Here is a 15217-nt window from a genome sequence, read left to right as displayed (position 1 = left end):
ATATAACGAAAGTGACGTAATATCAGTCACACGACCGTGTAATATGACGTTTGTAAAACTAAAATATTACTAGTAAATTTTTTTAAAAATTATTTATGTAATTTTATATTGTCGACAAAAATAAATAAAGACATGTTTTTTTATTTCACTTAATAGTTTGAATCATTTTAATTTACGGTATTTGTTATTACTAAATTTCAATTTTTAAATACTAAATTTCCTAAATACTTTTATGTACTTAATTAAAAACCAATCAACAAAAAAAAAAAATCATGACCTAGAAAATATATATAAAATTCAACATTTTTTTCTTCAAATTGTGTTGCTTCTACACTATCCGAAAGAACTTCGTTCCTACCTGGTGTCCCATGACACAACATAATTTTTTATTTGCTTTTTTATGAGTCACTAGCGACCCGCCCTGGCTTCGCACGGGTGCAATGCTGATACTAAATATACTACGGAATTTCTTTATTTATAGTATGAAGCTAGCTTATAGCATGGTTATTAACATAATAACAACAACATTCAAATATTTGTCCTTAGATTACACGTTGTTACAGAATGCGTTGAAGAAATAAAGGTTCACTGCTCGTTCCCCGTAGGTGATAGCGTGATAATATGTATCCTATATGTTGACCCGACTTCTTAATAATATTTGTGCCAAATTTGAAGTAAATCCATGCAGTACTTTTTGAGTTTATCCCAGACATACATACAGACAAACAGACAAAAATTCTAAAAACTATATTTTTGGCTTCGGTGTCGATTATAGATTACACCCCAAGTATTCTTTAAAAAAATATTCAATGCACAGTTTTGACTTTACTACCATTTTATTATATGTATAAATATTGAATCTACTTGATTTTGAGAATTAATCTAAATATATAAAAATTTCGTGTCACAATTTTTGTGGGCGATAAACTCCGTAACTACCGAACGAATTTTTATTAAATTTTGTAAGCATCTGTAATTTGGTCCAACTTGGAAGATAGGGTAGTTTTTATCTCAATTAGACTCGGTAGGTGGCGCTGCTATCGGTATGTGACTCCGAAACTACTGAACCAATTTTTAACAAATTTTGTAAGCATCTGTAATTTGGTCTAACTTGGGAGATAGGGTAGGCTTTATCGCAATTGCCCCGGTAGGTGGCACTGCTATCGGCATGTAAGCAATCAAATTTTGTAGCTGTTGTCCGGGCAGGACAGCGTCTGCCGGGTCCGCTTGTAAAAAAAATATATATAAAAAAAATGAAATTAGTAATTTACACAAACCGATCATATGATTTCGAATAGTTTTTTTGCAAATTTTCAATATTTAATAACTTAATTGTAGTATCTTAAACAACTTAAAACACACTTAAATTATTTTAAGTTTGGTGTATGTAATTTTCTTAACTTTACTTTTTTCTGTCACAGTCGTGATTATTATTTAGTATTGATTTAGTTATTTCCTTATTTGGGGAACAAGCGATTGTTAAAATCCGTTTAAAGATTTTTTTATTATCAAAAAAAAAATACTTATGAAATAAAAAAATATAAAAAAAAATATCAATAAATCGAGTTTTCACTTAAAAAACAGGTGGTAGGGCCTTTAGTCTATTTGGAATATGAATGATAAAAAATCGTATTACATTTGATTGTAAGTCCCTATATCAATATTCTATTTATTATACGACGATTATCTCAGTATCTGTTACTGATTAATCACTAGGTAAATGTATGCAGTTAATTAACTATCTATGTCTATACTATGTCTTATAGACATCGATAATAAAATGTTCAGAAATTATGAATAAATGAATGATGAGTGATCAAAGAGTACTTGCAAGGAAAAAAAAAACTGTCAGCGTCAGACCACGTCCTAGTTTTACTAGGCAGTCACAGGACTGTCAATCTGTAGTTTTTATGATAAATCGTCTGTGGTATTAATATAATTATAATGCATGTTTAACAAAAGGCATGGGCATTTTGAGCCCGTGGATGTATATTATTAAATATAAAAAAAAAAACTAGTCTTAAACCATAATTTTATATTTATCTCAAACCCTAACTAACTTTTCACAAATAGTAACAGAATGAATTTACAAATCATATTAGTTTTAAAAAGGTATCTTGCGACAAAGGCTACGTCTTTGTAAAATTAGTAATCAAAAGTTAGCGAAAAATAAGTAAGCAAAGGCTTTTCACGCTTCACTCAATGCAAGCTCCCAGTAGGATGTTAATCCAGTATGGGGGTTCCGGAAACAAAGACAACACAATCAGAAACTCCTACCATAATGTTTTGACGACCGACGTTTGTATGTATGGTCCATTAAATAGTTTTCACTTACTGGTGTCAGTCACCAGACCACTGGTGCCAGTTGCTGTTCGTCTGTACCAACCCATTGTCTCTATCCATCACTTACATTTTATTGTACACGTTGTGTCTTAAAATGATAAAAACCATGAATAAATCACACACATCAGTCATCAGAAAGATAATTTAACACATGGTATAATTCACATAATAAAACAATTTGAAATATGAGAGCATTAAAAGTTTAAATATATAATGAACGAGCAATTTCGGCGTGGTTTAGGTGTCTAATGAATAATAATTATGGTATTTACGTTAAACGATTTTAGTCGGTCATTATATGTGCATTAACATACATAACTGCTCGCGTTGAGAAAAAGAATCAGAGCGTTCGAGGTATAGATCAGTTTTAAAGACAAATGTATGAAATAACAAGCTTATGCCACGACCTCGGTCGTGTGGAAAATTAAACAGAACATTTGTCTCATATTAAAGTAGGTTTATACCATCTCCTCTTCCCCTAGGTTCCCTGGAAGAGATCGCTTTTCAGCGATAAGGCCACCCTTTGTAACTTATGATACTTTGTTAAAAATCAATCTGATATGTATTATTTCTGTTTTGGAGTACAATAAAGTGTCTTGTTATGTTATGTTATGTTTCTGATGAGTTCTCTGACACTTAAACTATTTATTGACGTAGTTGAGTAGTACAAAGCCAGTATCCGGAGCTGGAGATTTATAAAAAGGCTACAATGCAAAGTTCATGTCTTGCTTTATTAAAATAAACCAAGTCCTTTGGATGGGATAACCTGGACTACGACTTTGGAGATATAAAGAATCCTGGTATTTTTTTAGACTATAAGCTATTTCAGTAACAAAAATCTTCAAGATCCGAACAGCCGTTCTGGTGTAAGTGATTAACAAATAACCATCCATCCAAAGTTTCGCATTTACAATAGTATAAAAAAAAACTTGAATTCAGCTCGTTGTAAAAAGTCAATTCCTTGTTAATTTTAATTATAACGTATTACTAATCATTGTGTTTGCTGGCAAACGAAAAAAACCGACTTCAATCACATCGACAAGTAATCCAACGTAGGTAGACGAAAAAATAGTAAAGTATTTACTTTAGAGTAATCTTTGATGATGCGTATTTACGCATCATCAAAGATTACTCTAAAAGTTGTCAAGAATCTCGATGAAATTTAAATGTGACCATATGATAAATATCGGCTTTCGATTAAATTAAAAATCATCAAAATCGATACACCCAATAAAAAGTTATGTGGGTTTTCAACGGTTTCCCTCTTTTCCTTGATTTCTCTGGGATTTCATCATTAAATCCTGATTTCCTTATCATGGTATCACACCTGGGATATCTTCTTTATAACAAATAAAGAATTATCAAAATCGGTTTATAAACGACGGAGTTATCCCCGAACATACATTATAAAAATATATATATATACGGTCGAATTAAGTAACCTCCTCTTTTTTTGAAGTCTGTTAAAAAGGTAAATAAAGACCCACAAAAGACTAGACTATAGACTAGTTTGTGTTAGCTTAGCTCTAATACGTCAAGCATAATGGACGAAAATAAACAGAAAACTGATATGTCAGTTATCTTAAAGTTCGTGGAAGCCAATTCAGTCTTTTACTTTCACAATATCTTAGGGTTGACACAAAATAATTTGTGAATTTTTTCAACCTATACTATTGTTAAAGCCGAAGAGGTTTTTTTATTTGTTTGTTTGAAGGCGCTAATCTCAGGAACAACTGGTTCTAATTCAGGTTTAAGTAGTTTCAGTGCTGTGCACTACGAAGACAAAAATATCCATTGGCTTTTTATTGTTTTTTGTTTTTTTTTCTCTATATATTATTGATATTCTTTCAATTTCATATTTAATGGTTACTAATACGAATATTTTAATTACATTTACAGAATTTTCAGAGATTTGTTTAAATCGAGATAATTGTAAGAAATTTTGTTTATCTTTAAGTATATTTTCGATAAATTTAACTACACCTTGCACTTAAACTTATTATATAACGCAACTAGTTTTACGTCAAAGAGTCCTAGTCTTAAAATAAACCACGGTTTTAAAACATGTCCTAAAACTTTCCAATCAGGAACATCCATTGTGCTCTTAAACAGTTGATAGGAAAACGAAGAAATGGGGTCGGGTAACAATCCTAGTTATAAATCAGTATGTTCCGTCTATATAAAACTTTAAAATATGGGGAATGTCTAGAAAGACTAGTTTTTCTCCTTTTTCCGCGTACGGCAGACGTGATTAGGCGTCAATGCCAACTTTCATATTTTTCTGTAACAACTTGTTTCTGTCACATATGCACGTTGGTCTGTTCTGGTTCATAACCACATAGTTATTTTTATTTAATTCTCGTTATAAGTTATTAACGAAACAAATGTCTCACTTGCCCACTTTGTGCAAGGGAGTTTACTGCAAAAATCGGCTATATAAGCCATCACCGTGCGCACCAGCGCCTAGCCCTGTAAGGGGTCGAAGTGGTCGCCTTGGCCGAAATTCGGTCGGATACATACTGTTTTCAAAGTGAGACTTACTTAGAATCGTTGTGATTTGAAACTCAATAAAATTAAATTGCATTACGATTAAGAAACTAACATAAATGGATAGGAGTAAGTCAGAGAGATAATGAAACAGAATACATTACACTGTATTTCAGAAGTTTCACTTCTGCTGTGTGTGAATTGTCAAAATTGCTAATAATCTATTTTTATATTATGTCACTGCTGTAATTATGTCTATTATTTATTTAATTTTTTTAAGGAAAAATGTCTTTGATTATGGAAACTTTCATTGTAAAAGAACACTTACTAAAGTTCATTAACTTTTGGATTGAACTAAAATTTTGTTGGTAATATTTTATATTCGAATAAAAATAACATAAACGTTGTTTCCACTACTTAACTCTGACTCCTATAGGTTGAATACATTGACATGTTTATATCCTTGTTATCTAAAAAAAAAAACGATTATTATTAACGAGCTATAGTAGCAATAGATAATTCATATAATTTTACTAAAAATACTGTAGAACAGTGTATGGTACACCATAGGCGTACCTACCGTGGGGCAAGATGGTGCATTTGACTGACCTTGACTAGGAGCTAATAATAGAATTGTTAGAAGCGATCAGCCTGTAACATCCCACAACTGGGCATAGGCCCTTTTCTCCATTTAGGTAAAGTATTAGAGCTTAATCCACCACGCTGCTCTACTGCGTGTCGGCGGATATGTTCCCTACTATGAGTAACGATTGCTATTAGGTATTTGTGATAGCAACCGGGACCGACGGCTTAACGTGCTCTCCGAGACGCACATACACACAGATATCCAAACCGGAAAGAATAATTTATACAAATACAAATATCCATCCCGAGCGGGAATCGAAGCCGCAAACCGTCAGTGTTTTAAGCAACTACTCGCACCAAAGCGGTTGTTGAATTTTTTGAGATATAATTTTAATTTAGATAAGCCAAAACGTCTGTAAGACTTTACTGAAATAGTTAAGATAGTGAAGGCAAATAAATAGCGTTTTCAATTTTCTAATATGTAGGTTTTTTTGTTTTTTTTTTTTTTAATATATATGATTTTTTTTGGCAGTCATGATAGTAATTTTTTTTTATTTTTAAACATGTAATTTTATTAATGAATTTTTACATTAATTTACCCCCACCTGACCCTTTACAAAATTATGGATACGGTCTTGGTATTTTCCCTTTTGTAGTAAAGATCGTATACACCATATATAATCCAGCTCAGCTGCAGAAAAATTCTAAGTTCGCGGTGCGCTGCCTTTGGTTCTTAATTTGGATTAACTACAAAGCTTTTTTTTTATAAATTAAGTGATTTAATTTTCTTAGTATTGTTTAATTCGATTTGATGAGTTTTCGATAGTATAACACGGTTAATTGTTACAGTTGTAGACCTGGCTGTAGTCTGTTTCCGAGTCGTCGCGTTGACGTCCAGTCAGCCGTGACGCTGTGTGATTATAATTACCGTCATTTTTTTTAAGCACACGATTAACACGTTAAAAATACATTTGTATCTTTTATTATAAAAAAAAACAGAAACTTCAATTTTTCGTTGTAGTTTTTTCTGTAAAAAAAGAAAGTCGATATCATTAAATGTGTTACCTATTCGTTTTACTATTGATTTCAATTTTAATTTGTCTTGTGTTTTTTTCTTAACAACTTTTATCATTTTTATTTTTACGTTTCAACCTGTAATATCTCACTGGTGAGTATAGACGTCTTTCGCCATGTAGGAGAAGGATGGATGCGGATTGCTGAGGATTCGAATTGAGATTTGGCGCGAACTTGGGGAGACCTGTGTTCAACCGTGAACTGTAATAAACTGATATTATGTAGTGATAAAATAACTACAAAGTATTAAATTTTAATGCACATAGTATTCCATAATAACGTTATCAAAAATATGGGGGAGGGCATGACGTGGGATTACGATTGAACAGGAAGATGCTTCCAGAATTGACTATTCTACACATACATTGTATATTTTTACTACAATTATCTGTAAAAATTCAGTTTATAAGCTTTTCATTGTATAAAATTTCAATGATAATATATTGCATTATCAAAGATTAAATATGTTTTAAACTTTGATTTGTGCTAAATAATGTAAAATTTTCATCTACATTGTAAACTTTTAACTCTACTGCAGATGCGCTGCGTATTCACGCTACTAGAACTCTCAAATAATATAGCATCATTTCATACATATACGTATTTACGCAACCTACATATAATAATCGAAAAATTCCTACATTCGAATCGCTTCACGTACTACGAAACGCTTTAAAATGATCTAACGTAATATTGATAGAAAATCGATACTTTATTTGAAATATGATATAAGACGGGATCTCCGAGACGAATTGGCTCTGATTGCTGTATCTGTTTAAACCTATAGCTTTGTGTTAATATCGATGTTATTGTATGGTATTCATTGATTTATACACTCTATTTCGTTCAAAATAAGGGTTAAAATTAAACGAAATTAAAACTGAAATCCGATTACGTGAAATTGACACTTGTGCTTCAATTTAGATTGAAAAGGAATCTCATTACTATTATTAAAAATACCTACATCATTAATATCTTCACGTTATATTTTTAATATGGACAAGTAGAAGTTTGTTATATGTCCTAATTAATTATGATATTTATATATGCATCCAATTATTTTTATTACTTAAATAAAATCATTTCGGATATTTATTACATATCGAAAAATGCTTCGCATGAAAGTGCAGTTATAAACATTATTTGACACTTATTGCGAAAAGACTAAATAAAGTCGCAAATCACACATTCTGTGCCAAAAAAAAAAAAACTCTCGAGACGTCTGCAAGTTATATTCGCAAACCCATTTATTATTATTAGTGTAACGGTTTACTTCTTTTTTATTTATGACATTTTTAATCTTGACTCCGATATGTAAATAATACACCAGTTCGAAGATTAATTATTTATATTTATTTTTATGTCAACGCTATTTTTAATCGTATAATTTGAAGCTGTAGACGATTCTTCGTTGCATTTTTATTTGAGGATAAAAAAAAATTGATAGCACCCACATGAAACCCACATGGGATTGAATTCCTCATTTGACGTATGTCAATGTCAAAGTTTCGCCATTTTTTATTCATTCAGGTCATTAGAGCGTACCCTTTCTTTTAGCTTTTACGCATCATCGAATGGATTAACCAAATAGATATAGACAAATCACATTATGATTAAATTAAATTATTATTTTACATACGTGTTTGTAGAAATATTGACAACGTCCAAATTTAACATCAACATACTAATGTGTTTTTATACGAAGAAAAATTAGATAGTATTTTTTTTTGGGTTAAAAAGAAAGTGATTTCGTTATTCGATATTTTTCGATTATTGTTAGCTTTTATTTATATACAACTAGGTCAGCAAACTAACGTACGGCTCACCTAATAGTATTATGGTAGCGATTACCGTAGCTTATCGTCTGCGCCTGGACGCCTGCTACACCAAAAGCATCGCAAGCGCATTGCCGACACTACCTCTAATCTCCCCAGGAGCTCTGGTCACCTTACTCACCACAGAAACACAACACTGCTTGAAAGCAGTATTATTTAGCTGTAATTTTTTGTAAGGTCTAGGTACCTCCCGAGTCGGGCCACCCCAGGTTTTGAGCAAGATATTTACTACTGTGCCCTACCTCAGTTGAGATATTGAGTTGTATAGAGATAATATAAGAAATCAAGAATTAGTGGTAAACAGATTACTAATCTAAAGCTTAGCTAATTAATTATTTTAAAGATAATTAGGTACCTTTAGATAGAAAAATATTTTCCTAAAAAATGCAAAGCTACATTATTTCACGTCTTTCATTGCATTGAAAAACTCAATAAAAATATATAGCAACACAAACACGTCCGTACATAATATGTCCTATTTAGACTTACAAATGAAGGAAAAAAAAACTAATGATTTATAAAGTACCTGTTTTTTTAAATAATTAATGCGTATGTTATGGAACCTTTGTACTATAATTTTTCTTAAGTCTATCCAAGCGTTACTGGAACGTACCTAATGATAGAGGGTATTGATCATAGTTATCGAAGCGTGAGAGATAATAAAAGAGGGTCGCATAGGCTTTTGACGCATTTAAAAACAAAGCAACAATGTAATTTTATTTCACGGATAATAACTACAACAATAATACTACAAATTTCGTTTAAAAACTTACTAATAGGTGCATTGGTGGGAGGTGTTGTTGAATCATTAATTTTAATTTATGCAATTTGGTTTTGTTCGTCTTTTTTAAAATAGACAACATACACGGTCGTCTGTAAGACCTAAGATAAGTCCCTTAATACTTGTGGCATAGGTAACAGCCGACTGATATAATATACATAATTATGAATACGACATATATAAGTAAATACATATAATACACCCAGACTTGAGCCGTGAATCGAACCTACATCACCTGGTGCAGATAGCAGGGTTACATACTGTACTGTGTCAACAGGTTAATCAAACAGTAAGTATTACGGTTTGAAATGAGAAGTCATGATTATTAAAATATAATGTAAAAGAAAAGGTCATTTACCTATTATTTAATGATACTCGACCTCGCCTTTATTAAATTCGTCAGGGAGTTTTAAAAATACCTACTCTACTCATTTTCAATAAATTCTTATATTTTAACTGTCTACTTTTTTTGTGTGTTACCTCATAACTTTTTACTGTGTCCGATTTCGATGATTCTCTTTTTATTCTAAAGCACAAACAACAAAATTGGTAAGTTATAATGCCATCTATTGGCGAGTAGATAAATTAAGTACATTACCAAAAAATAAAATCGAAATCTCACATGCTAATAAATGAAAAAAATGTTAAATAAATTTAGTAAAAAATATAAATTACACAACTCTCTATACGTACTCAGAATTTCGGTTCATATTTACACTGTTTACTCAAGAGTACAAAATTATTTAGTGCGTTAACTTTATATACCACCACACATTTGCATTGGTGTTGTTTCGTGTGTATCAGATATTTTACAACGTCTTAATTTTTTGTATGTCGTTTGATATAATCAATAATTTATATTTTTTTTTAATAATTTATTTAATATTAACATTTGCTGAGTAGTACTGTATATTGACGACGCGTTAGCGCAGCGGTCACGGGCTCTATCCCTGCACCCAGCACAGATTTGTATTGTTCATAGTGAGTACTGCATACAGAATTTAGATGTTTGTCGGGCTTTGGGCGTTTGTGCTAGTGTGTTGTGTGTGTTTCCGAATCTACAACGCAGGAGTAAATCCTGGGGACCGTTGAGTTTGTTGAGGCGTTTATTTATTTATTATTTTTGTTGTACCTCCTATTACCTATGAATATACATGCTCCCTCCCATAAATACATTTGTGCCACAAACAATACTTAAATAAAAACAGAAAAATGAATAAGATTGTAATTTAGTTTAAAATAATACTAATATATTCAAAGTCCACTTCAGTACACTTAAAACGACTTATAAATTTTGAATATTGTATGAGTTATATCTTTAATAACTAAAATTTATCAATAATAATACCTTAAACGGTGTCCATAACTACCTACTTTGCTAGAGCCAGTATTTTACCCTGAGGCACAAGAAGTACAAGGTGAATCAGAAACTTGTAACTTGAACATTTAACTATTTTTTAAACACGATACACATATGTTAAGAGCGATACATGTTACATTTTTTCTGCATTAGCGCTTTAGCTAAATTACATAGACATATATATAAATATAATAAAAAGTAAATAAAAACATGGCGACAATAACAATATGACTTGACATATTACTTAAAACCTTACAATCGAAACAAATCACAGGGGAAATAGATAATGGTAGTGAAGTACCTATATAGTTAGTTATTTTTGCGTTAACTTCACAGCGTCATATTACCAACTCACAAGCCAAATGTCGATACGAACAGACCAAATTGTCACTGGCTACATGCCAACTTATACAGTAGAACACGCCTTCCGTGCTTAGACTTGTAATTACGACTTGCTACGTGAAGGCTAAGCTTCAATTAACTATTAAGGTGGACCTATTATCTCAGAATAGTGTAGCGAAATAATTTGACTATGAAACGAAGTCGTTTATTTGCTTGTTTGAACGTTTAATTACTTTTTATTTTTCATCTATGATTTAAATAATTTTTTAACCTTTACTCCTGTGTGTTTAGAATTAAATATAGGCATTAAAAATTTTAATTATCGATAAAAATTAACAGCTCGTGAATCGAAAACTTCTATGAATATATAAAAAATTAATGTTTTTATAAGCATACTTATGAATCTTTTCTCTGTCTTTAATGTTTAATAATATAGTTATGTTATGATATTGAAACAGTAATTCAGAGAAAGTAATTTCTGTAATTTCGTAAGCGGCGCGTGTTATCCACAGGAGCAGCATTACTAGACCGGAAACGTAAACACAATAATTGCATCTGTCAATGCTTAAAATGCTTAATTGGGGTTTTTATAATAAAAATTATAAGTGGATCTTTTCTTTGATTCCATGTCTGTTATTCATCTTTGCGGTTTCGGGGATTTCTTTTTTTGCGTTTGATTCGTAGGTACATACATATTGGGTATTAACACAAAGTATTATAACACTTTGAACTACAATTAATACATATGGATATTTTTTAATAGTCAAAGTACAGAATTTATTTTATATTTTGATGTGAAAATGACTAAAACATTAAACATTTCACAAACATTTTTTAATTTTTTTTAATTTCTTTATGAACATATTTTCTATTTTGCCTTGAAGTTTTTAGCCTTAGTCCTGTAATGTTTCAAAATGTTCTAGATGATCTGAATCAGTAGTTTTTTTTTCTGTACATGAGTGTATCTAACGTGTAATGAATGTGGATATGTGGTCGCATCCAATCTGCATCACCCGTACCATTACCGATCATCATAATCACGACCAATCATATACGAGTGATCAACGTTACAATAATTTAGAACTAGACATTGATATTCCAGAAATATATGTAGGTATGTTAATGAGCAGCTGGTTACGTAACTTTGTTAAATTATTTTCCATTTAAATGAAATTAGTTTAATGAATGAATGAATTTAATGAATTGAAATTTAATGAGTAGAAATTTAATGACATTTTTTTTAATGAATTTAGTTTCTTCCTCTTACTTTTTCCTTAGGCAACGTGATCCTTTTACGAAAACACTATAATAATAATACCAAATACTAAGATGTTAAATCGTTTCAATGTATCTTAAATTATATGATGTAATAAAAATTCTGTCAACAAAGTATGTCATTTTTTAAAGAAAATTTTTTTGTTAGCTCACCTATACATAATTTTATTTAAACTTCTCGGCTCTACATCTACAATATCTCAATAATAAGTGGGGATCACTCACTCATACTCACTTCAGCCTATCGCTATTCACTGCTGAACATAGGCCTCCACAAGTTCTCCCCAAAAATGACGCGAACGCACGTATTTAGCCCATAGTCACCACGCTGAACAGTCGGGTTGGTGACTACAGGGTTAGCTTTGTCGCCCCGAAGATGCTGCTTCCCGTCATGTGTCTTCCCGGAATGTGTATTTGAAAACCAATAGTTAGGTGGTTATCCCGCCATCGATCGGCTTTTTAAATTTCAAGGTGGTAGTGGAACTGTGTTAATCCTTAGTCGCTTCTTACGATACCCACGGGAAGAGAGGGGATGGCTTTATTCTTTACTGCCTTAAAAGCACAACAACAGGGATCTGCTTCCTTTAATACATGCACCTCTACACTAGAGCGGTTGTCCTACATAGAGATAGAGGCCTATGCCCAGCAGTGGGATATTAGAGGTTACTTTTGCACACTACATTAAACTTGTTTATTTATTTTTTATCATTTATAATGTTGTAATCAGGAAGCATTGAAAGCACGCATCCAGCCAATGAAAAACTTCACGTGTGTCTCCTAAGTTAATGTCGTGTCCAGAGACTTGTTAAGCAATCTAATGTACATTTTTACATACTTAGTGTGTTGTTCTTTCGTTAAATTGTTTGACAGTACACGAAAAGAAAAAAAAACTTAAAGCATGAATAAAATTTCACTTTACTGAAATTTCACCGAAACCGAAGAAAGCGTTATTAATTGCGTGACGCATGCACAAAGACTATAGTCTTGTTTCGGAATTTAAGAAATACGAAACATTTTATGGGTTTAATATTTGTAATAGCAAAAAGTCGAAATGTTACGTCCACAAACATATTTTTCTCAGATTTTTAGTAGGTACCCATAGACACAATTTTTTTTTTTTTTTTTTTTTTTGATATCGCAGGGTAACCCATTTACGGGTGATATCCAGGATGCCCGGGTAGGCATTCCTAGACCGTATGTCGGCTTAGCACTTGGGGGTGCACTACCGACCAAAACCCCTGCGGGAGCCTTCAGCCGCTTTAATTGGAGGGTCCCGGAACTGCAGGCAACAGGATCCCTCCAGCGACAGGCTGGCCTCGGCGAAAAGACCAGACTTCTCCTCCATGGGACTGTCCGGCTCACCTCTGAACAATCCCGACGACGCCATGTCTAGCAGGACCGGGTTCCCATCCCGGCCCGACAAGGGCACAGGGGCGTTACTGGAGACGCATTAAGTAGCGCCTCCTACGCACCCCCGTTCGTCGCCTGCGGACGGAGGCCTCGTCGGCGGCCCCCTCTCTCATCCGCTCGTCGTTCTCCTTCTGGGACATTACTGTCTCGCAGAAGGAGACCATCGCCTTCCAGGACTCGTCGTCACCGAGCATCGCGGTGATAACGCTCGGCAGTGACAAGTCCCCTCCGAGGACTGTCGTCAGATCGCGACGTAGCGCCGCCCATCTCGGGCACACCTCGAGGGTGTGCTGGGCAGAGTCCACCGCCGCGCCACAATCGTGACATTCAGTCGTCGGCTCCCTTTGGGCCGTCCGACACAAGTATTCACCAAAGCAGCCGTGCCCGGTGAGAACCTGCGTCAGACGGAAGGTGAGGGGTTTGCGCTTACGGCGCATCCACCGCTCAAGGACCGGGCGCAAGGCAGCCGTTACGCGTGTGCCATACGGCTGCTCCACCAGGTCCTCCCCCCACCTCCGCATTAATGCTTCTTGCCCCATCCGGCGCACCCGTAGGATCCCGTCCAACGTGAGGTTCTCACCGAGAGCCCTCCTACCCGAGACGTATGAGTAGGTCTCGGCAAGGACCTCCGCCACGAGCTCCCACGGGGGGTCGCCAGCTAGAGCAGTAGCTGCAGCCCACGATACCGTACGATACCCCCGAATCACCCTCACTGCGATGATCTTCTGCGCCGACCGCAGTGCGGCCTTATTCTTCGCAGTGAGGCGATCCGCCCAAACCGGGGCACCGTACGTCGCCATACTCCGGCAGACTCCGGAATATAGCTGCCTGCAGGCGGCGCTGGGTCCTCCGAGGTTCGGGAGGAGTCTGCCCAGTGCACTCGCCACCTTCACGACCTTCGGTCCCACCATAGCGAAGTGTGGACCGAAGGTCCACCCTCCGTCAAGGATGAGCCCCAAATATTTCATTTGGGAGCTCATCCTGACCCTCCCCTCTCCGATCTGCAGGGTAGCCCCCGGTGGGGATCCCTTGCGTCCGGTCCCGCGAAAGAGGAGGGCTTCGGTCTTTTCAATTCTGACACGAAGCCCCAAACTCTTTATGCGGCTGATCACGAGGTCGAGTCCGACCTCAGCCAGCCGCGCCGCCTCCTTATAGTCTCGTCCCCGGGAGTAAACGAGAGTGTCATCCGCGTAGCAAATGACACCCATCCCGGGGAGGAGACGGCCTCGCAGGACCCAGTCGTATCCGATGTCCCACAGGATCGGGCCCAGCACCGATCCCTGTGGGACACCGCAGCCGACCCGCCGCCACTCCACGGACCCCGACCGATTTTCGAGGCCTACTTTGCGATCGGAGAGGTACGCCTCCAGCAGCCTCCCTAGATACGGGGGTACTCCGAAGAATTTGAGTGCCTCCCGAATCACTGCATGCGGGAGGCTGTTGAAGGCGTTCGCGATGTCCAACGACACCGCGAGCACCACCTCCCTCTTGTGTTCCGCTTCACCCGTCACCGCCCGTAGGCGTTTGAGGGCGTCGATGGTCGACCGGCGCGCTCGAAACCCGAATTGGGATTCCGAGAGTCCGGGTCCCGAGCCCTCCTCCAGGTGCTGAACGAGCCGGGAAGCCACTATTCTCTCCAAGAGTTTCCCAGCTTCGTTCAGCAACACCACCGGTCGCACCGACGAAGCCGAGTCCGGGGTCCGCCCTGCCTTAGGAAGTAAACCA

General features: G+C 35.5%; 1 protein-coding gene across 7 annotated transcripts in view; it reads left to right on the top strand.

The window, feature by feature from the left end:
• Window positions 1–15217, top strand: part of LOC123657181 — a 57850-nt gene that overhangs the window by 39072 nt on the left and 3561 nt on the right. For 2 of the 7 annotated variants that reach the window (XM_045592759.1, XM_045592758.1), the window contains exon 1: window positions 9985–10086. The exons of 1 other annotated variant lie outside the window; for it this stretch is intronic. Coding sequence is in view for 1 of the 6 variants with exons in the window: in XM_045592756.1 (XP_045448712.1) it covers window positions 12721–12744 (24 nt within the window). In the remaining 5 variants the exon portion in view is untranslated. 4 more of the 7 variants (XM_045592761.1, XM_045592757.1, XM_045592760.1 and 1 more) reach the window with 3 other exon arrangements.

The sequence above is a fragment of the Melitaea cinxia genome, chromosome 10 (genome assembly GCF_905220565.1).
Source record: "Melitaea cinxia chromosome 10, ilMelCinx1.1, whole genome shotgun sequence".
NCBI lineage: Eukaryota > Metazoa > Arthropoda > Insecta > Lepidoptera > Nymphalidae > Melitaea > Melitaea cinxia.
This window is presented reverse-complemented; position numbering and strand designations above follow the sequence as displayed.